The 24,114-nt window shown below is 43.5% G+C and overlaps 1 protein-coding gene across 2 annotated transcripts in view; it reads left to right on the forward strand.

The window, feature by feature from the left end:
• The window catches only part of SLC22A23 (solute carrier family 22 member 23), a 133,764-nt gene that overhangs the window by 95,074 nt on the left and 14,576 nt on the right, over positions 1 to 24,114 (forward strand). The window contains exons 4-8 of one of the 2 annotated variants that reach the window (XM_048507827.1): positions 2,037 to 2,205; positions 9,978 to 10,105; positions 12,804 to 12,926; positions 17,651 to 17,753; positions 20,932 to 21,164. In XM_048507827.1, coding sequence (XP_048363784.1) covers positions 2,037 to 2,205; positions 9,978 to 10,105; positions 12,804 to 12,926; positions 17,651 to 17,753; positions 20,932 to 21,164 — 756 coding nt within the window. The remainder of the gene's footprint in view (positions 1 to 2,036; positions 2,206 to 9,977; positions 10,106 to 12,803; positions 12,927 to 17,650; positions 17,754 to 20,931; positions 21,165 to 24,114) is intronic. The other variant, XM_048507828.1, reaches the window with a different exon arrangement.

Genomic DNA, 24,114 nt, shown 5'->3' on the forward strand with positions numbered 1-24,114 from the left:
CTACAATCATTGAGGCCTATAAGGCGGCTGCCCTCCCTGTACCAACGGGCATCACGGCTCATTCCATCAGGAGCGCAGCAACCAATGCCGCCTTCCGCAATCAGGTCTCAGTCGAAGACATTTGTAGGGCAGCCACATGGTCATCCATCTCCTCATTTATTAGACATTACAAACTCAACTCCCTTGCTGCTGCCGAAACGGCATTTGGCCGGAGGGTGTTGGAGAACATCATCGGGGAATAATGAGACCCACCCTAATTGGGGACACTGCTCGGGGAGGTCCCATCTAAGATGTCCCCCACCTACAGTAGAAGGATCCATTGAATACTTACTGTGAAGGGTCTTTCTACTGTAGGTAAGGGGGACATCTTGACCCTCCCTGGTCCTCATTTTAACCCGATGACAGTCTTCAAGGATTGTATGGTTGTTTAGGTCTCCGTTTGAGCCTCATATGTTAGTGTTACGTTAAATGTTTGGTTATGTGTGAAAGTTGTTGCCGGTCACTTCCAAAAGAAGGACTACTAGGTCAAGAGAATACTGATTGAAAATGGCCTTGGACCCCCAGACGGGAAGTGACACGGTTAATTTATGACGACTTCCTGCCTCCTTGCTATTGGTGGAGAAGACACCCATCTAAGATGTCCCCCTTACCTACAGTAGAAAGACCCTTCACAGTAAGTATTCAATGGATCCTTCTGCATTCTATTATAGAATCCTTTTGTAATTTGCAAAATGTTGACTAATGGGGAATATCTGTTACAAATATAACTGTGCTGGGTGGACTCATTCCCACTCAGTTATTTCAGAATCTGATTTTATAAGTATACTAGCAGGGCACCCGTGCTTCGCTACGCATACTTCATCACAGGCTCTCTATGAATTTCAGGGTGACATTCGACATACTTCTTTACAGCCTGTTTGTGGACTTTGGGGTGGCATGCAGCATATTTCCTCACAGCCTGTCTGTGGACTGATGGATTTGTTTTCGCATATTTTGCAGCAGCTTCCTGTAGTTGTCTTTTTATAATGTAATGTGTTATTGCTCTCTTTCACCTGGTGGGCTCCAAAAGACGTCATGTGGAAGCAGCCGTTGTATTTTTGGGATGCAGAAAGGAAGTGTTCTGTCATTGGATGCTGATGAGTGAGAAGGCTGTGAAGAGGTTCAGGGTAGGGTTGAAGGGCAGGGAGCTGGACTGTACCACCACTGCAGCACATTCCTGGGGACTCATCCCGCCACTTCAGAGCACGACACCAAGCACAGGGTGATCGGAGGCCGAGAGCAGTAAACTTGTCTCCACAGTAATAAATCTGATGTCCATATGCAAAACCCAACAAATGTTTAGTAGTCCAAGGTGATAGTGTGGTTTGTAATGTATGTTGATAGTATTTGGCTGTAGCGGTGTTGTCAACATGAGGGTGGATGGAGGAGTACTTTTCACAGCCTGTCTATTAACGTTGGGGTGACATTCAGCATACTTCTTTGCAGCCTGTTTGTGAACTTTGGGGTGGCATGCAGCATATTTCCTCACAGCCTGTCTGTGGACTGATGGGTTTGTTTTCGCATATTTTGCAGCAGCTTCCTGTAGTTGTCTTTTTATAATGCAGTGTGTAAAGCACTTTCTGTATTTAATTCCTCTTCTCCCTGTAGCGGTTTCATCAGAAGGGATAGGTTTGCATGCATTGTGGAGGGCAGTGTTAGAGTGCATTTGGCACACCTTGATGAGAGGCATGAAGCTGGTAGTGTTGAACTGTCACCCTTAGAATGTTCGTGCAGCATGTCTGTGGACTGAGTGGTTGGTTTGCCCTTAGAATGTTCATGCAGATGGCCAGAGATGAGCAGTGAAAACAGTAAATGTGTAATAACTCGAGTAAAACTGAATATTTTGAGAAATCCTTTCTTAGTGAGCACCTGGCACACGTAAGGAACAGGTGTGCCAGATTTCATGTGTGTGGCTTCAGTGGTTTTTGAGTTCTTTGTTCTCCCTTGAGTACTTTGTTCTCCCTCCTATCATAACCTTTTCCCCTTGATCTTTTCAGGGATAGAGCTGTGTCCTCCCAGTCACCGTTTCATGATCACCATGGTGGCAAACTTCGTGGCAATGGTAGGGCAGTTCCTCATGCCAGGCTTGGCTGCCCTCTGCAGGGACTGGCAAGTTCTCCAAGCAGTCATCATCTGCCCTTTCCTGCTGATGTTACTTTACTGGTTGTAAGTATCTACAGTTTGCTGTTTTCAAATATGCTTAGGAGCAAACTTGATGTTTAAAAAAAAGACATTAGATTCCCAACGCCATGTTTCCTTTGTACCTAAATGGCAGAAGTTGGAGGCATTTGCACGAACAAAAGGATGAACAAGAGGGAGTGCCTAACCCTCCTTCCCCATCCACTGATTCTCTTCTGCCTTTCCAACCTGATCCAACTGGTTTTTAATTTTTTCCCCTCCCTTATAGTGTTTATTTTCAGATTCCAAGCTAGACGGGGCGGGGGGGAGTAAAATACTGGGCTTTCCTCAGAGGTGTATCTAGGGAAAATGTAGCCCAGTGCAAAATCTGAGTTTTCCACCCCCCACCTCACCCCATATGGGCGGCCACCCTCCCCACCACGACCAAACAGGGTTTTTTTGCACCAGATCTTGAAGTCAGTGTATGGACCCGGGGATAAGCAGGAGGGAGGTGGGGGCAATTTTCCACCTCCCACTTGACTAAATGGCTGCAGCCTGGGGTCATTTGACCCCATATGTCCCGCTGGATGGTACGCCCCTGGCTTTCCTAAGCAGAAGTATACCTCTATGGCTTCAATGGACTTGGAGGATGTAACTCTGTTTAGTATTGTGCTGCTAGAGGGCCATTTGCAAGGGACAATGGATAAAGTGCCATTTTCCTTACTGACTGATTTTTCCCAGTAAGTTCCTTCCTAATCTCTCGTTGCCCTGTTATCAGCGAACAAGAAACTAGGATAGTGGCTATATTGGCCAGAATCTGGGCATGCCACCCAACACCTGTTTGGCACAGATTTCTTTTTTCTTTCTTTCATCCTTCTTGTGTTTCCAAATTATTCTCCAAAAGCTACAATAATCTCTCTCTAAAAAAAAAGACAGGGCATTGTTGACCAATTCCTTCCCCATCTTTTTCAATATGATTGAGAGCAACAGAAAACTAAAGTGTTCAAAACTGTCAAATAATGTTAGATGGTGCACTAGCAAGTCAAGAGGAGCCAAACTGGGTGTTATTACCTAGTAAATGGAGGGCTGTAATTTTATCCAATCTCTCAGATGCCTTTGGAAACTGTGGACATTTCACTTATCTAAAAATGTAAACAACAGTGTCTGGTTTGTAATTATTTTCTTTTTACAGAGACCCATTTCAAACATTTTTCCCAGTATCATTTTGTATCTTCATTAAAATGTTGAGGTTGCGACTCTGTACACAGGTGGACTCTCTTCCTTGTAAAGGTAAAGGTAGCTCCCTGTGCAAGCACCAGGTCATTACTGACCCATGAGGTGATATCACATTACAACATTTACTAGACATGCTATGTTTTATGGGTAGTTTGCCATTGCCTTCCCCAGTCCACTACACTTTATTCCCAGCAAGCTGGGGACTCATTTTACCGACCTCAGAAGGATAGAAGGCTGAGTCAACCTTGAACCAGCTACATGAAACCGATTTCCGTCAGGATCGAACTCAGGTCGTGAACAGAACTTTGACTGCAATACAACAGCTTACCATTTTGTGGCACAGGGTTCCTTCTCTTCCTCATACCATGTTTCCCCGAATATAAGACAGTGTCTTATATTAATTTTTGCTCCCAAAGATGTGCTATGTCTTATTTTCAGGGATGTCTTATTTTTCTGTGTTCTGTTCGTCGGGCATGCTTCCAAACAAAAACTTTGCTATGTCTTACTTTCGGGGGATGCCTTATATTTCGCACTTCAGCAAAACCTCTACTGTGTCTTATTTTTCGGGGATGTCTTATATTAGGGGAAACAGAGTAGTTATATATCAAATACTCTAAAGCACAGGTGTCAAACTCGCGGCCCTCCAGATGTTATGGACTACAGTTCCCATCATCCCCTGCCAGCATCATCCCCTGCCAGGGGGTGATGGGAACTGTAGTCCATAACATCTGGAGGGCCGCGAGTTTGACACCTATGCTCTAAAGAGACAGATTTGTTCCTGCTAATTATGCACCACATACTGATTGTCAGCAGGTGCTTTGATTGAATATGCCAATTAAAAAAAACAATCTATCTCCTTCAACCTGAGCTGGCGTGGCAGCATCGTCTTCAGTTGACAAAGAGATTGAGACAGCCTCTTCTTAGGGTTCAGTTAATTGAGGTTATGAAATATTTTATCTGAAGCTTTGTCGTCAGTTTCTTAATTACTGATGCAGAGAAACTCTTACTCAATATTACGGCATGTTATTAGGAGGTGTTTAAAAACCGTAAGGCTGCGATACTGTGCACACTTGTTCGAAAGACAGCCCCATCTAAATGGAGACGATCTACTTCTGAGTAAGTTAGAATTGAAGGCTGTGATCCTGTTCACATTTCACTTGACAGTAAGTTTCAAGAACACCCTTGAAATCACGCAACGTGTGATTGGTGTTTGGAATATGCTGCCACAGGAGGTGGTGATGGCCACTAACCTGGATAGCTTTAAAAGGGGCTTGGACAGATTTATGGAGGAGAAGTCAATTTATGGCTACCAATCTTGATCCTCTTTGATCTGAGATTGCAAATGCCTTAACAGACCAGGTGATCGGGAGCAACAGCCGCAGAAGGCCATTGCTTTCACATCTTGCATGTGAGCTCCCAAAGGCACCTGGTGGGCCACTGCGAGTAGCGGAGAGCTGGACTAAATGGACTCTGGTCTGATCCAGCTGGCTTGTTCTTATGTTCTTATGTTCTTACGTTCAATAGGTGGGAGGTATGCACGTAATAGTAGTCTGACTGTGACGATTTCCATTTCCACTCGCAGACTAACTGCTACAATCTCAAGTGCTTGTTTTTGATATTTAATTGTTAGGGTGCTAAACCTGGAAGCAACACAAGCAGGAATCTCCTACTCAGAAACTGTTCTTTGCATAGTACCTGCAAAAATCTTGTTAGGGTTGCCAGTTCTGAGGTTAGGAAATACTTGGAGATTTTGAGGGTGGAGCCCGGAGGAGGCAGAGTTCAGGGAAGGGAAAGACTTCAATGGAGTATACAAGCATGAGTCCATCTTCCAAAGCGGCCATTTCCAGGGGAATTGATCTTTGAAACCTGGAAACCAGTTGTAATTCCAGGAGATCTCCAGCCATCACCTGGAGACTGGCAACCCCAGTACTTACAGAGTCGTGTGCTGCTGGCAGGACAGAATCAGAGATGAGAGAACACACCGCTTTCCTCCCACACAGGATTCTGGCATAAGCAAAGAGTCAAGTAAAAAGTCATATTCTAGAACCCTCCCCAAATTGGGGGAGGAAGCTGCTAGGAGCAGATGCAAAGCAACTGGTAGATAACACAGCAACTTAATGTGTTTGATTTGCATAGTCAGTATACATTTGTATAATATGATACTTAGGTCACCTGGATTCAGGGAATTTTTATATGGCACCCTTTTATTGGGACCTTATAATGATTGCACTTTACACACACAAACGAGGGATTTTATTGGCCTCGTAATGTTCTTGTATATTCTCCGCTAAATTAATCTCTAAACACCACATTGTTTTTACAAGCTTACACCAGCTGAGATGAAAACGGTTTTTGCCCTACCTAAAAAATTCAGGTCCAGTAACTTGACTTTTGCTGTATTAATTTTGTAGCCAGAAAAGGCTTCGTGGCATGAAATAGATATCACAGAACAATTCAATGTCAAGGCAATGTCATTTGCGTAGAGTGAGATTTTAAAATTGCCCTCTCCCGCTGATAGTCCTGACTCCCGATATATTCTGCATTGCCCAGGATTTGCCAAGGATTCAATAACAGCAGCAAACATTAAAGTGGATAGTTAATCCCGTCTTATTCCTGGCTGCAAAAAGATACAGTTGGTTTAGCTGTGGCATTGAATGCATTCATGCAATGTCCTCTAGAACTCTGTCTATCAAATTAGCCCTAATGAGAGAACAGGATGAATTTCTTCTGCATTGACTTCCATAGCAGCAATCGAAAGCACAATTTTAGCTTATTTCAGGCCTTTTCATTGTAGCTGCTGTTTTCTTTTCCCCAAGCAGAAAATACCATTATATTTAACACCATAGTTAAATATATTTTGTAGGGTCACAATCACCCCGTCAAATAAAAATAGGGCTTTATAAAATCCTTGTAGGAGAGCAGATAGAGCCTTCTTCCTCTGTCTGTATAGAACCACAAACACCCATAAAGTTGACTGGAAGTTGGTTTAGGTCCAACAAAAATAGGGGAAGCAAAAGATGACTACGTAATTTGATGACTTTGAAAATGATTAAATGAAACCTTGGTTAGAGCCAGTGACGTAGGTGTAGATTTTTTATGGGGGGGTTCAGGGGCAAGGCAACCTGCCTCTGGGGGCGTGGCCACACTTCCCCAAGCCCCACCCCCAGCCTAAGTGCTTATAAAAGCAGCTCTCTGAGGCAAGGGATGGCAGACTCCCGTGACCCACCCGCCCCGCCTCCCCCACCGGCTGGGCTCCCACCTGGCAGCCGGCAGTCCCTTCTCTCTCCCCTCCAGGCAGAGGGGTAGCTAGGGAAAATGGAGCTCAGTGCAAAATGTGAGGTTTGCACACACACCCCCATGGGCGAATACTGTGATGCTGGAATCCACCCCCAAACAGCATCACTGCCCAGGGCACCACCTTGCGGGGGGCATCAAAATGCAGGGTTCGTTTTTGGTTTTCCATTTTTGGCCTGCAGGGGGTGCAGTTTTTAGGTTAGTGGCACCAAAATTTCAGCGTATCATCAGGAGACTGTCCTTATGCTACCTCCCAAGTTTGGTGACGTTTGGTTCAGGGAGTCCAAAGTTATGGACTCCCAAAGGAGGTGCCCCCATCCCCCATTGTTTCCAATGGGAGCTAATAGGAGAAGGGGGCTACAGTTTTGAGGGTCCATAACTTTGGCCCCCCTGAACCAAACTGCACCAAACCTGGGGGTATCACTAGGGCAGTCTCCTGATGAGACCATGAAAGTTTTGAGATTGTGCCTTCAGAAATGTGCCCCTCCCAGCCTGCAACCCCCATTGACAGCAATGCAGAAAACTCAATGCAGAACAAAGATTCTTGGGCAAATTTCTGGGATGTTCCTGCAGGGAACATTTTTGGACTTATCAGCACCAAAATTTCAGGATATCATCTGGAGACTGTCCTGATAGGACCCCCCAATTTTGGTGCAGTTTGGTTCAGGGGGTCCAAAGTTATGGACCCTCAAAAGGGTAGCCCCCATCTCCTTTGCATTTTTTTTGTTTCATTTCTAGGCTGTGAAAACTTCTGCTGAAATAAAACATCGTTAGTCTTCAAGGTGCCAAAGACATGAGTTTTATTTTATTGCACCATACCAATGAAAAGCACCGGACAGATACCCTTTCTCTTCTCTTCCCTGCGCCTCTCGACCAATTTCTACTTCCTACTCCTTATTCTCTTTTTCCCAATGCTGAAGTGAAGGCATCCTTCTCTTCCCTTTTTGCTTTATATTATCCTCCCTTAGTCCTACTGAGGACAAGGTTTTTAACTGTCTTGGGCACCCCCAGAGCCTCTTGAGAAATGTAGTTTGGGGCAGGTTAAGGAGTCTTGAATTTTTGCTGAAAAAACCTATACAGATTATCTCTTTTTCTTATGTAGAGTTGCCATTTACATTCTTCCATGTCCATTATATAGAATGAGGCCCATACCGCTCGGTGTTGAAACTTACTCTTGATGTTATACTTCATAAGAACATAAGAACATAAGAACATAAGAACAAGCCAGCTGGATCAGACCAGAGTCCATCTAGTCCAGCTCTCTGCTACTCGCAGTGGCCCACCAGGTGCCTTTGGGAGTTCACATGTAGGATGTGAAAGCAATGGCCTTCTGCGGCTGTTGCTCCCGAGCACCTGGACTGTTAAGGCATTTGCAATCTCAGATCAAAGAGGATCAAGATTGGTAGCCATAAATTGACTTCTCCTCCATAAATCTGTCCAAGCCCCTTTTAAAGCTATCCAGGTTAGTGGCCATCACCACCTCCTGTGGCAGCATATTCCAAACACCAATCACACGTTGCATGAAGAAGTGTTTCCTTTTATTAGTTCTAATTCTTCCCCCCAGCATTTTCAATGAATGCCCCCTGGTTCTAGTATTGTGAGAAAGAGAGAAAAATTTCTCTCTGTCAACATTTTCTACCCCATGCATAATTTTATAGACTTCAATCATATCCCCTCTCAGACGTCTCCTCTCCAAACTAAAGAGTCCCAAACGCTGCAGCCTTTCCTCATAAGGAAGGTGCTCCAGTCCCTCAATCATCCTTGTTGCCCTTCTCTGCACTTTTTCTATCTCTTCAATATCCTTTTTGAGATGTGGTGACCAGAACTGAACACAGTACTCCAAGTGTGGTCGCACCACGGCTTTATATAAGGGCATGACAATCTTTGCAGTTTTATTATCAATTCCTTTCCTGATTATCCCCAGCATAGAGTTTGCCTTTTTCACAGCTGCCATACATTGAGTTGACATTCCCATGGAACTATCAACTAAGACGCCCAAATCCCTTTCCTGGTCTGTGACTGATAGCACTGACCCCTGTAGCATGTATGTGAAGTTTGGATTTTTTGCCCCTATGTGCATCACTTTGCATTTTGCTACATTGAACTGCATTTGCCATTTCTTAGCCCACTCACCTAATTTATCAAGGTCCGCTTGGAGCTCCTCGCAATCCTTTGTGGTTCTCACCACCCTACATAATTTGGTATCATCTGCAAACTTGGCCACCACGCTACCCACCCCTACTTCCAGGTCATTTATGAATAGGTTAAAGAGCACTGGTCCCAATACGGATCCTTGGGGGACACCACTCCCCACATCTCTCCATTGTGAGAATTTCCCATTTATACCCACCCTTTGTTTACTGTTCCTCAACCAGTTTTTAATCCACAGGAGGACTTCCCCTCTTATTCCTTCATTGCTGAGTTTTCTCAATAGTCTCTGGTGAGGAACTTTGTCAAAAGCCTTTTGGAAATCCAAGTAGACAATGTCCACTGGTTCCCCCTTATCCACATGCCTATTTACATCCTCAAAGAACTCTAGTAAGTTTGTAAGACAGGATTTGCCTCTGCAAAAGCCATGCTGACTCTTTCTCAGCAGGTTTTGCTTTTGTACATGTTTTATAATTTTATCTTTAATGACAGATTCTACTAATTTACCAGGAACAGATGTCAAACTGACTGGCCTGTAATTTCCCGGGTCCCCCCTAGATCCTTTCTTAAAGATTGGTGTGACATTGGCCATCTTCCAGTCTTCAGGGATGGAGCCTGAAGACCCAGCTGTCATGGTATAGATTTGTCTGTCCAGGTGGCCCAGACTACATGCTGTTTTTTTGAGAAACTTGCTTGATTAGCACATTCATCTACAGCCAGGAGCCTGGCATTTTTGGCTTTTGTTCTGATGTTCTGGAACAGCTTGCATGTCTGCCAGGATCACTCTTTAATAGCTTTTAGGATGATCTGCAAGACCTTCCTTTTTCAAAGGACATTCCTTTTACTGTTACTACTAGTGTTGACATTGATTAGACGGGCTTTACTTCTCCTGAACGGTGTTCAATTATGTATTAGAGGTTTTTTGCAAACAGTTTCTTTCTGGCTTAACTGTATAAATGTAGACCTTAAAAAAAAATAATAATGGCTCCTTGACATTAAATGCAAAGTAATAAGCTGGGTTCAATGTCCACATCAACTTTGTTTCTGTGCTATTTGAAACTATAGATGTTATACATCCAAGACAGCAGTTCCTATTGACAGCTTTTTGGAAGACTCCACTAATGTATTCTTCATCTTTGAAGTATTTTCCCAGAATCCCTTCGGTGGCTGATGGCCACACAGCAATTTGAAGCAGCGAAGAAGCTCATCCTTCACTTAACTCACAAGAACAGAACAAACACAGAATGCGATATCAAAGGAGTGATGCCTGGTAAGTGGTTGGGACTGTTACTATGATACACTGTGATAACACAGGAAAATGAATTGTTTTTATGCCGTACAAATGTCCTCCTAGAAAACTGCAGTAATCACCTGAGCAAAAACTACATTCTGTGCTTCATTCTCTGTAGCTTATTGCTATGTTTTCATGATTTTGTTGTAAATGTAGGTTTGTTTCTAACTTGTTTTCACAATGTTTTCATAAAAATCTACAAGATATAAGGAAGATGTTAGTTTGCATCCCCTCACTGAAGATTTGCTTAAGCATAAGAACTCATTTCTGCATAACGGTTATGTGTATCATTCTATACCTCAGATTGCAGAAGTAACACTTGGTTGAATTTTAAAAAGTCAGGCATGTAAACTTCAAAAACCAGTGGAATGAACAATAGCCCATTTTTCAATTTTATGTGAGTAATTTATCTCTGTAGCAATATACAAATTAGTAAATGCAAATTGCCGCCTTCCGACGAACCCCCCACCAATGGGCGTTTAGAACTCAATCTTGCACACCCATTGGTGGGATGTCTGTCCCTCACCCACTTTCCCCCCCAACCAGTGGTGGGATCCAAAAATTTTAGTAACAGGTTCCCTCACCAGCCGTCTCTCAGCAAAGGGGGCAGAGGCGTACCTAGGCAAACCTGAGCCCTGGGCAAAACCTGAGTTGGATGCCCCCCCATGGGCAGCCACCCCACAACGACCCCAAAAATTTTTTTGCACCAGGTCATTTCTAAATCATCATCACATTATAGAAAATGCCCCAACTCACAAATCTGAACACAGCAATGGTGAAACACACAGGTTCTTTGATAGAAACTGGTGAGATAAAAGGTACGAAAGGCTGAGAATCAATGAACTGCAGTACCTGAAAGGGATTAACCCAGTTCAGGGAGTTACATTATTAGTCGCGATTGCTATATGGAACCTTCACATTCAAAGGCAGTATGCCTCTCGGGGAGGCAAGGGCGTGGAGATGGAAAAGCGGACCCAATTAGTAACCCCCTCTTGGCACACACAAATAATTAGTAACCCACTCTCGGGAACTGGTGAGAACCTGCTGGATCCCACTCTGCCCCTAGCCCAGCAGCAAGTCCACTCTTCCTGCCCGTGACAACCCTCCAACCTCGCCCCCCTCCCACCACCGCCACAAGCCACCTCAGTCTGCCCAGCAGAAGTGGCATGGAGTGGCAGCTGAGCACACAGCCACAGGCAACTCCGAGAGATTGCCACCAGTCCAGGCAACCCCCACCTCCCTTCCCCAACTGCCAGAAAAGTTCATTCCTGTTTATTTGCCAGAGCAGTCAGGCAGACCGTGAGCAAGAGGGTCAGCGACAGGGCAAGCAAACTTCTGAGGGAGGGGGGAGGGCACAGGGAAAGGCCATTGTGAGGGAAGGGGTTTCCTTACCCCACATCCCCACCTAGAGTCCATTTCATTTCCACATGAAATGGGCTTTGCTGCTACTTCTGTAATAATGTCAGTTGCAGAGTTTGATCCATTACTAGTGGGAAAAGGGACATACCTGCTGTTTGACAATCCCATATTACTTTCTTTTCCGCACTGCTTTAGGAAAATGTCAGAAAATGGCATGATGGGAGAATATGAACCACTTGCCACACATTTTATGGAGAACATTTCCCCCTCTCTAATTTTGTCAAAGCAAAATTAGCAACAAACATGGGCAACAAAATGAAATCACTGGAACCGCCTCCTAATTTACATGGAGATAGTAGTACATGCCCTAGAAAGCGGGAAAGAAAATAGTTACACGTCACAGAAATAAAATAATAATATAGCGGAAGAGAGATTGTTTGCTATCAAGTGATGGTCAAGAAACAAATATTTCAATTTAGGAAATATTTGCATAGTTTCTAGTTGCAGATTTGTTTGTTTTGACACTGGAGAATTGTAACACGCAGTTGCTTAAATCAAGAGACGATGTTCCTCTTAATAGTGTTTCTACATTCCTGAGTGTTAAAAGAAATCTAACAGGGACCATTCAGTCTACAAAGACCCTTAACATATTACCAATTGATACTGACCATAGAATGTGGTGAAATGTCAATTGACTTGAACTGCTCTGATGCTTGCCAGTCAAAGGAGACTGTACTGATTTGGAGTATAGTCTCATTTAGTAGAACATAAAATAAGAACATAAGAAAAGTCCTGCTGGATCAGACTAGTCCATTATGCTCCAGCAATTTGCCGGGGGAGGGGGTGGGGGGCACAGAAAGGGCACAGACACAAAGACCTTCCCCTGATATTGCCTATTACCACTGGTGTTCAGAAGTTTACTTCCTCTCATTGATGGCCTCTCCCCCATGAATCTAATCCCCTTTTAAAGCCATCCATACATCTTCTGGCAGTGAATTCCATAGTTCAACTATTTGTTGAGTGAAGAGGTACTTCCTTTTGTTTGTTCTGAGGAAGGTAGTTCATACATTTAAGCTTTCATGCAGATTGCAAATTGAGGACTACCTAAATTTATCAGAGATGCCTCATGGATCTCCTGTGGGAGGGACTGTCACATTTAGGTTTTTCAAGACATGTGGGCATTCCATAATCAGGAGTTGCTTCTAGTGGGCTGAGGCAGATTGTGAGTTACGTCTAGTGGAGCATGCCGCTACCCTTTCCTCTCTTTCAGTCAATCCAACAAGCTTCATTTACCTGTTGGGTTGGCTCCTTCTCACAGGCGACAGGTGGCCCCCCACAGCTCTGCCAGGAAGTGAGGAAAACAACAACCCATCACGGAGCTCTAGTGGGCTTGCTGTCAGGGAACTCCAGATGGGGGATGTAGGAAGCAGCCAGACTGAAGGTAATGTATAAACACACTTCTCCAGGCTGCAGTATGCACAGGTTCCATCAAGGCCATAGACATGTTCACTGAAAGCTGAGCTCGGTGTCCAACAGCCTTACAGGTTAATAAGCAGTACTGCTCCACTCTGCACAGAAAGTGAGAGCCAAAATCTTAGAATGGTCCCCCATGTTTAAAGAACTCCCTGCACAGACCAAACTGGTGTGTCCGGAATAACGTCAAGCTGGAATGTTTTCCCTAGCATGTTAGTTTTTTATAGAGAGGAAGGGGGGTGAAATATGAACGTGTACGAGAATTAGTACACAGTGGGTTCATTAAGCTGCAATATGTAGATTCTAAGTTGAATGTAGCTGACGCCTTAACCAAGCCTACTGCAAAAGAAACTTATAAGCTTTTGTGTAAGCAGCTGAATGTGATGTCTGTAACAAATGTAAATATGTAAAGTCTGTCATACCGATTTTGGAAGGGGTGTCAGAACATGTGTTTAGATAGACAATATCTAGATGATAGGTGGACCCTCCTTCCAGCAGGTGCCGTGTGCATAATTAGGGCTGTGTGCACAACTGTCTACCATGTGCAAAGACAGATAAGACATGGGCACCTGATTGGTACCTCATTTGTATATAGTAAGCACAGACACCAGGGTGATGTGTGCCTGGAAACACCAGTGGTCTGGCGGAGCACTTTGACAGTAGTTAGCAATAAACAGAACTGCACTGGTGACTGTGTATCTTTCAGTTCTTGTTTGCATTGCATCCTGCAAGGTGGTCTACTCACGAGTAAGCTGCTACTTCAACAGGTTTTATCTGGATGAGACCATTCAACCAATCACCTGCAGTTCTGAAAGAGATATGATCGAGCAATAAATAAATGAAAGGAGACAACTAGTCATGTAGCTCACTCGGCCTTTAGATGCAAACAGGGATGGTACACTGAAGCAATTGCTATGATGACTCCTCTCCTTGGGTAGGTGCAGCATCTGGTATGCTGAGATGCACATAAACAAAGAGGTTTGGGAAAAGCCCACCATATAAACAAACTACTTTCTTAGCAACTTTGCCTTTCGTGGAATTCGTCTTGAAAAAATGCATTGTATTTGCAGTTGCCTGAGTTTCAGTCCTATTAATGCACTAGGAAACTTTCCGTGTGTGTTGTGTTGTTTGTTAATAGTAACAGAGACACTGTGTAAATTCCTTGCTGTGCCAGTTCTTTGTTATCTACCAACAGGAATTTGATCTGGCAAACCACCCATAACATTCTGGAGGCAGACTTGAAATATTTAAAAGATGAGATAATAGAGTAGAAGCAACCTTTTGAAAGACCTTTTTTGATCGTGTACTGAAAAAAAAATTGTAGATGGAACTAGGGTAGGCATCTTAGTGTGTGCGTGTGTGCTAGCATCAATTTAATAGCTCTAAAATGCTGGATCTAGACTTTTGGAGAAAACCTTGGTTTAAATTCTGGTCCAGTAATTTAGCAGTTCTTGTGACATTATTTTTAAGACTCACAACATAAGACTCACAGTATCTCAAAAACTGACAAACTGTCATATTGGATCATTTACTTGAATGTCCTTTTAACAGTGAAGATGTACCCTAGAGCCATGCATTATTTGGAGCTCTGATGATGTTACGTCTTTTGTTGTGAAATGGATCTGAGATGGAGAAACCATCTCATTTGACTGCTGTAGTGAACTTAAGATATGGATAGAGGGTGCATTTCTTCTTTCCTCTTAACGGTCTTGGACAGGGAATAATAAACCGCCCCCATCTCTAAAATGAAAAGAATAGTTAAATTGTGCTATGGCAGAATAACAGCCTGACAGAGTGGAAATTCTAAATATATAGGAAATCATACTGCAGTATCACGAGGAGCCAAACCATTAAAACAGTCTTCTTTATATTTTGTAAGGATTACTTTGGTATGCCAAATCATATGCAATTTTCCCAGAGTTTTATGTAAGGGAATCCTGTTTCTTTACTCAGCAGAAGGGGACATAATGGGATGTGCATTTCCTGTTCACATGTATACATTTATGCAGTTTATTTTTGGAATTCATAGAAGGCTATATTCTGTCTCTCAAAAAGATGTTAGTAGATTGTATATTCTTCCACCACAGAACTCAATGTACCAGACCTTTTTTGTTGTAGAAGGCTCCGCCAACCTAGCCCTACTCCGCCCCCCCCCCATCCTTTTGAAAGTTTGATGATGATTGTTCAATGAACTGTAAATGCTCTTGTATCAAGGTACCATGTTCAATAATGCACAAAATAATAGTTTTGACAAAGGCAGCATGTAAAATTGAATGATCTGGGACTATGTTCTAATGGGGAAGCATACAATTTGTTCATCCACTGCACCTCAACTGACCATACTAACATCTTTATCTGAGATGGGGTATAGTAATATTTTCCAATATTTTGTCCCAAGCTTTCTTCTGAAAAGGTTTGCAAGGCAGCTTGCAATTAATAAGATACTAATAAATAGTAAACAGACAATAAAATGAAAACCAGCATAATAAAACAATATCCTAACAGTTAACAACCAACATAAAATTAAAATTTTGTTGCAGCAGTGTTCAAGGTTTGAACCCAATTGCTTTAGGGAATAATCATATGCAGGTCTACTCAGAAGGCAAGTAGCAGGAACTCATAGGAAAGTAATCTTAAGATTATAGGGTTAATTCTCTCTACAAATTCATTTCCCCTAAAAGCAACTTTAAGGACAGTAGAAAAGGTTGCCAACGTACACAGGAAGTTAATTACACTAAAATATATGAAGAATAGACATGCATCTATTTGGTATATGGCTGCTGATCTACTGTATTACGTGGGCAATCTCATTTCTTAACAAATGCAATGGAATCTTTAGGTCCATACTTGTTTTTCTGTAATGTCCTTGAATTTCAAAGGTTACAAATAACGATGCCTGTTGTGTACAGGAAAGGATGTAATAAATTCTGCCGGAATGTGAGTAAAACATCATTTCCCCTTTTGGACTTTCCCTCCAATCACTGCACGAAACATCATAAAAGGAAATTTCCTGTATATATGTGTATGGAAAAGGAGAAATCCTGTTAATTCCAAGTTTCTACATTAAACTCGTGCAAAATTCAGCTTTACAAACAAGCATAAAAGTTACTAGCACATTTATCTATACCAGTTCTACATCTCCTATTGAGAGCCTTTAAAAAAGTATTTTCCTGGATTGTCACTTGGAGGCAATTCTTTGTACAGACAACGAGATCAATATATATTTGATGTCTATTACAGCCTATTTTCTTCTCTGAAAACAACATAGCTATCTGAAATGAAGATGCACAACCTTTAAACCTCAAATTTTGTGGGAATTTGGTCAAAGAGAAGACAGCAAGAAGGGAATCATCTAAGGAGGAATGCATATAGGCATCAAGTGGGAGAAGGCATACTGTACTGGCATACAGGGGTTCAAAGGGGCTCAGCCTGGGCAATTACTATGATATACTCTATTTATGACATTTCAGAACTAAAATAAAATATTACTTTCATGGCTCATAATATTCTATGTATGGCATAGAATCTGGGAAGGGCAGTAATTTACAAGTTTGTCCTCAAAACAAACAAATGGTGTTTGAGAATAGGATTACAGAAGATATAAACAAGCAGGAGACCTACAGTGATTTGCATTATGGGAAAATCTTATCGTCCTCTCAGTTGTGGTCCTCTCCATGCTACCTCCACTTTGTTCTTCCTCTTCACAGCCCTCCAGATTCTCTACTTTCTCTGCTAGCTCCTTTCCTTCCTTCCCATCTGCTTTTCTCTGTTCCCCCATAGGCTGCTTTCTTTTTGGGCAATTCTTCCTTCCCACTTGCAGCTTCTTCCCCTTCTCTATTTCCTTTCATCACTGCAACTGCATCTCCCTCCTTTTGTTCAGTTTTTCTTTCTTCCCTCTCTGCACTCTGGCTTTCCCCGCCGCCACCACCTTCATCTTCCTTCTTGTCTTTTCTACCTGTCCAGTGTTCACTCCCCCTTGCCTCACTCCAGGTTCCAAAATGAAACTGCAGTAGCCATTTTAGGTTATCTAGGCAACTACAGACTGATGTCTGCAGTTGCCTTGGCAATCCAGAATGGCTGTTGAGATCTCACTAGCTAACATTGCAAGATGTTGGCATTTAAAAACTTAATTTTATCTGTTCTTTATTTTAAAAAAAAGATTTCAAAAATCTGCCTGCCAGAGGCATGGAAACATCTGCCCATTTTGTACTTGTATTCATTTTTTGATCTATATTCTGGAGCTTAGTATTTAGGTTTATAGAAGCCGAATTCTTTCTCTTTGCAGTAAATAAATCTGAGATGTCTGTAGCAAGCATGTACCAAAAACTGAGATATTCTATCTATGTTATGGACTCTTGAAGGAAGGAGCAGAAAAGTCTCTGTCTCTAATTAGAACAGCCATATATTGCTGCTTGCCTATTATGTTTGTAAAATTGTAGCTGAGGAGAGCCAGCATGGTGTAGTAGTTGTTAAGAGCGGTGGACTCTAATCTAGTGAACCGGATTTGATTCCCAACTCCTCCACATGAAGCCTGCTAAGTGACCTTGGGCCAGTTACCGTTCTCTCAGAATTCTCTCAACCGCATCTACCTCACAAATGCTTTGAGATTCCTTATAAAGAGAGAGAAAAGCAGGGATATAAAAACCAGCTCTCCTCAGCTTTTTCAAATGTGATATTTTGCTTTCATTTCAGAACTAGAGAAAGAGCTTGGCAGGAGGTCAAAGAAAGTCTGCATCATTAAAGTGGTAGAAACAAGAAAACTCTGGAAAAACATTGTTGTGCTATGCATCAACTCGTAAGTACACCAAGGCCTCCTGTCCGATGTGTTGTATTAGTGGCCCTAGGCAATGATAATGAGATGTAGCATGTTCTGTCTTAGCATTGGGAATACAGAATCATAGGTGTGTGTGCTCTGTGAACAGTAAAAGATCTGGCTGTTCTCCAATGTGGACATTAGCTCTTGGATCAGACTGAAGGGAGAACTATGCTTTCTGCCCACAGCGTGTCTGAGGAGACCTTTCCCATTGCCTCTTTGCTGTAAAGTGGAAAGGGTATTGTTGCAGTAGGACTGGAGATGGCTCAGTTCAAATCTCCCACTCAGCCATAAAGCTCGCTTGATGACCTTGGTTCTGATCACTCTTTCTCATCTCATAGCAGGGCTGCCATTGGCCTGCTGGGTTAGCACTATCCTCCTGCCACTCAGCTGGCCAGTGGTAGGGGGAATGATGGGAAACAAGCAGGAATGTCAGCAGTGTCATAAGGGAAGACCCCCTACAACAGTGGTGGCAAACCTATGGCACGAGTGCCAGAGGTGGCACTCAGAGCCCTCTCTGTGGGCACTCGCGCACAGAGTTCATCATGTGGGAGGGGGTGGAAAATCACTCCCCTACCCCCACCCCCCACACACATCTAGGCTGGCCTGAGCATGATCCTTTACCTGGGAGTAAGCTCGGTTGCTGGCAATGGGGCTTGCTTCTGAGTAAACCCTCCTAGGATCGTGATTCACCCATTTGAAGTGTTGCACGGTTGCTTCACTAAGCTTACTCCTGAGTAATGCGTGCCTCGGAGCCAACTGTTTTTCCTAAACTGAAACCTCAGTATTCAGGTTAAATTGCTGTGTCGGCACTTTGCGATAAATAAGTGGGTTTTGGGTTGCAATTTGAGCACTCGGTCTCGAAAAGGTTCGCCATCACTGCCCTACAACCAAGAGAGAAGCAGGAAATGGCAGAGGGATTTTGAACCCTTCTTCTTTCTGCTGCTTGTTCAAGTTACTTGTCCCTGTTGAGGAGATAAGTCATGGGAGAAGGGTCAAGCATCTCACTACCAGCTGACCACTTTCTTCCTTTTGTTTCCTTTTTAAAAAGTAAGTCTTTATGCTTTTGAAGATTGGTTTTTTGTAGCATATGAGCAGTATCCTCTGCTAAGGGGCAACTCATTCAAGATTTCCACCGGCACGGAGGGCATTTTTCAGTGTCCTTCATAGTTCCTCCTCTCAAGATTACTGTATTATAGTCAACCTTGCACACTGACCATAGCTTGTTCAGGTAATAGAATTTTGATCTCTGTAGTGCAGGGTCTACATAGCCTTGATTGTCACTGTAGCAGCAATTTGCTAGAGTCAGTGTAATGTAGTGGTTAAGAGCAATAGATTTTAATCTGGAGAACACAGATCCATTCCTCGCTGCTCTACAAGAACTTGGGCCAGTCAGAATCCTCTCAGCCCCACTAAACAAGCAAACCACTTCTGAATGTCTCGTGCCTTGAAAACCCTAGGGTTCTGTGAACTAACATCACATATACACCCCTCAAAAAAATGAAATAATCCCAGCTACCATGTTTCCCTGAAAATAAGACAGGGTCTTATATTGATTTTTGCACCCAAAGATGCATTAGGGCTTATTTTCGGGGTAGGGCTTATTTTCGGGGAAATACGGTACCTTCACAATTAATTAAGGCGAGCTCTCGGCAACCCGTTGCTTCCCCGTCACGTGTGACACAAGCTGCATCCTCATTGGCAGGGAGCACAGGGCATTGTCCGCGATTCGTGATCTGTAACTACCGGTAGGGCTTATTTTTGGAGGAGGGCCAAAAGCATCCTCCAAAGCATCCTGAAAAATCATGATTGGGCTTATTTTCGGGGTAGGGCTTATTTTCGGGGAAACACGGTATCATCAATATTTGCAATCTACAGCTTTCCCTTCCCACCTGTACTTGTTTGCACCAAGTCAGGAGGACTATTGCTACACTGGAATGTAATCCAATCTTAAGAGCTCTTCCCTGCTTATGCATAGTCCAGAGAAAGTGGCAATGGCTCTGCCAACTTTTTGCTTTAACCTTGCGGCAAATTTCTTTGACATAGCAAGCCACCTCTCCCCACAGTCATGTCCAGAGTGACTCAACTCTTGGACCCTTCTGATTTCATTGGAAAGTTCTTTTGTCAGTCCATGCCAGATGTTCGCAAACGCATCTTCTGTTCTTGGCTTGGACGGTCTGGGCACATCCCGTGCCAGGCCGTGCTGGATATTGTGGCAGAACAATGAGAGGTGCTGCCCAGAGGCAGCCTGCCCCCTGGCTATTTTGATGTGTAGTGTGTGTATGTGCGTGCCCTCAAGTCACAGCTGATTATGGCGACTCCGTAGGGCAGGGGTGGCCAACCTATGGTGTTCCAGATGTTCATGGGCTACAATTCCCATCAGTCCTTGCCACCTGGAGCACCATAGATTGGCCACCCCTGCAGTAGGGTTTTCAAGGTGAGAGATATTCAGAGGTGGTTTGCCGCTGCCTGCCTCCACTTCACAACCATCGTGGTCTTCAAAGGTCTCTCGTACAAATTTTAACTAGGGCTGACTATACTTAGCTTCTGAGATCTGACAAGATCAGGCTGTCCTGGAGCTATCCAGCTCAGGGCACATGTCCTAAAATGCAAAATGAGGGTGAAAGAGACATTGATGTGGAACCAGTGGCAGAGTTACAAGGGGGCGGGGGGTGCACCGTGCACCGGGCGCACGCCTGGGGGCGCAGAAAATCGCCCTCAAGCCCCTTCCCCTTTCCCCTGCCCCCCACAGTGCCCCACTCCCCTTCCCACTCTTACCTTAGTTCCTTTCCTTTTTCTTGAACTTTTTCAGGCTGCAAAAGGCCTGTTTGCAGTAAAAACGGCCTGAGGAACTACAGAAGTATAGTTCCCATCAGGCTGTTTTTACTGTGAACAGGCCTTTTGCAGCCTGAAAAAGTTCAAGGAAAAGGAAAGGAACTAAGGGGGGCACCATGGGGGGGCGGAAAATATAGAATGCACACCGGGCGCAGTTTGGCCCAGCTACGCCTCTGTGTGGAATCTTTTTCCCTTCTCTTTTCTAGGTGTGAACCTTTTGGGTTATGTCATTTTGGTTTGTTTGCATTCTCATTTCGGGTTCTATTTTGTGGCCTACTTGGCTGTTCATTGACAGGACCCTGTTATCATTCATTCTCTCCCACAGGCTGACCGGGTATGGGATACACCACTGTTTTGCAAAGAGCCTGATGGGTCACGAAGTTCAACAGTCACTCACTGACAATTTCTATGCGGACTACTATACCATGGCAGGGATTACACTGGCATCCTGCCTGGCCATGTGTCCAGTGGTTGGATTCCTTGGGCGAAGAGGGGGACTACTGCTTTTCATGATCCTCACAGCTCTGGCGTCACTTCTACAACTAGGCCTTCTCAACTGTGAGTGGGGATGTCAGATTGCTATGTGCCTTGATGCAGTTCGACCGAGCACTGTCCTTCTCCGTTGCACAAGGAGCTTAAGCTGCTGCTAGCTTTGTTTGTTTGTGCCATCAAGTCACAGCTGACTTATGGCAACCTCGTAGGGTTTTCAAGGCAAGAGATAGTCGGAGGTGGTTTCCCATTGGTGCCTCCGCCTCACAACCCTGGTTGCTCATCCCAATACTAACCAGAACTGCTCCTGCTCAGCTTCTGAGATCTCGCAATATCAGGCTAGCCTGGAACTAGCTACTGATGGAAAAAATACACTGGGGATCAATGTTAAGAAAGAGCTCCTCCATCTAGTCCAGCATCCTGTTTCACACAGTGGCCAAACAGTTGCCCTGGTGGGGTGGCAAAGGCTTTCCCCTGACATTGCCACACATTTTACTGTTTCTGAATATGACCCTCCCTCTTTAATGGCCCGTCGCCATCAATAGGACCGCTGCTCTATGAATCTGTCTAATCTCCTTTTACAGCCATCTGTGGTGATGGCCATTGTAGCATCCGTTGGCAGTGCATCCCACAATTTAGTGACTTATTGAGTAAACAAGTACTTCCTTTTGCCCATCCTAAAGCTATTACCCATTCCTCAGGCAGAGCCAATGTAGAGGGACAGTGTCCAATAATCTCAATAGATAATTTGTTCTTTTCGTTCTTACGTTCTTACGGCCAACTCTGCAAATCACCTCATCCCAACCGCTTCATTGTGGCTAATTTTTAACTGGCAGCAAATTTCATAGGGGGAAGGGGAACCATTTGCTCATCTAGGATATAGCTGACATAGTTTTTACAGCAATATAAATTGTTCCTCTTTGTATTCTCCCTATTTCCTTTGCTTGCTTCTTGTAAAAGCCTGTTTTCAATAGCTAAACCCAGAGTTCTATTATTCATTCTGAACAAAACAGCAAACCTACCATCAGGCAAACGATATGTACCAATTAACAACAGCACAGGCTTCTTTCGATGCAAATTTCCCTCGATTTAAGGCCAGTAGACACTCTCCATTTGAAATGGGCAACTTTATATGCAGTAGACAAGACGTCATCAGAATCTGGATTTATGTAGGATTTATTTTCCCTTCAGCAACAGTCTGGGCTTCCCAATTTCAGAGTGGGATAGGATTCCTGTGCCTTAAATAGTTGCATTCAAAAGACAATTTTGGCTAATGCATTTTCTTCCACCACTGCAAATAGAACTCCCCTGAATCCCGGAAGTCCTGCAGAAACAGCAGTGGGAGTATGGCCAATCTGTTCTCAAATAGGAGAGTTTATGCTAATTGAGAAGGAGTTGTTGCTGGAGATATGTTTGTGTCTACATGGGGTGAAGCAGCAAAAGTCAGACTATCATCAGCCTAAGACCACCATAAGATCTACGCAGCAGTGGCGTAGTTGGTTTAGAGCAGCTGCATTCTAATCTGGAGGAATCCAGTTTGATTCTCCGCTCTGCCGCCTGAGCTGTGGAGGCTTATCTGGGGAATTCAGATTAGTCTGTGCACTCCCACACATGCCAGCTGGGTGACCTTGGGCTAGTCACAGCTTTTCGGAGCTCTCTTAGCCCCACCCACCTCACAGGGTGTTTGTTGTAGGAGGGAAGGAAAAGGAGATTGTCAGCCCCGTTGAGTCTCCTACAGGAGAGAAAGGGGGGATATAAATCCAAACTCTTCTTCTTCTTTTGGTAATTGGTAATTTTATTTATATGCCGCCCTCCCCCAAAAGACTCAGGGCAGTGCACAACAACATAATATAGCATCAATAAACATCACAACAGCAATAATCATTATATCAAGTAGCAACAGCAATATTTCAAATATCAAAAACCTCAGCAATCATGATACAACAAAAAGAAGCATCAATAAATATAGCAACAACAATCAAATATCAAGCAGCAACAACGATAACATGGCATTATAAAACAACATTATAAAAGCAACAATAAACATAACGTAACATTATAAACAACAAACATCAGTAGCAAGATATAAGAAATAAAACAATACAGCAATGAATAAACAATAAACACTTTACTCCGTAAAAACAAATCATTAGTACATACTTCATTTTTAGTTTGCACAAAGCATATGCATTTGAAGGTATTTCTGTGAAATGACCCTTTAACTATCTGTTTTAAATATAAACATTATATCAACATGTGATGCAGATATGCAAAGATAGTCCGCCTTGGAAAGCCGCTGGGTGACCTTGGGCCGGTCATGCATTCTTAGCCTAACCTACGTCACTGAGTTGTTGTGAGGGTAAAATGGAAAAAGGGAGGATGTTATAAACCACTCTGGTTCCCCATGGGAAGAGAAACAAAGTAAAAAAAGAAAGATACGGGGACAAATCTGACGAGTTAAGATCCTATGTTATGGCCATCACTAACCGATGAATCCTGACTTCTCCTGACACATCCTGAATTTGTCCAGTAAACAAAGACGATGTAACCCGCATTTCTGGGCACCAGATTTTGTGCAAGAATGAATGCTCCTTTCATTGGGCACTCTGATCACTTTTATAAAATGCATGGGCCATAAGCAGCTTGTGAATGATTTTTCAGGCTGCACGTTGAAGTTTGAGTTTTGGCAGACAGCCCAGCTGAGCAACAGAAGGGTAAAAAAAGAAGAACAACAAGAAGGGTTTTGCTTTCTAACAAACCCCCTGTTGGCTGTGCCCTCTGGGTATTACTGCAAATCATGACTCTGTTTTTTATTCTCCCTTCATTACCAACATGAAGGCCTTTGTTTAGTCTCTGCACTAATTCTAGGTCTAGAATGCTTCACCAGTATGTATTTGATTGTTGTCATCTCATTAGAATTCTATCCTTCCATTGAGAATAAGGCAGGAAATTGCATGCCCCGTAAGGCAGTTTGGAAAGAAAAAAATGTTTCCACTATGCCGTAACATTGAAAGGAAAA

The sequence above is a fragment of the Sphaerodactylus townsendi genome, linkage group LG09 (genome assembly GCF_021028975.2).
Source record: "Sphaerodactylus townsendi isolate TG3544 linkage group LG09, MPM_Stown_v2.3, whole genome shotgun sequence".
Lineage (NCBI taxonomy): Eukaryota > Metazoa > Chordata > Lepidosauria > Squamata > Sphaerodactylidae > Sphaerodactylus > Sphaerodactylus townsendi.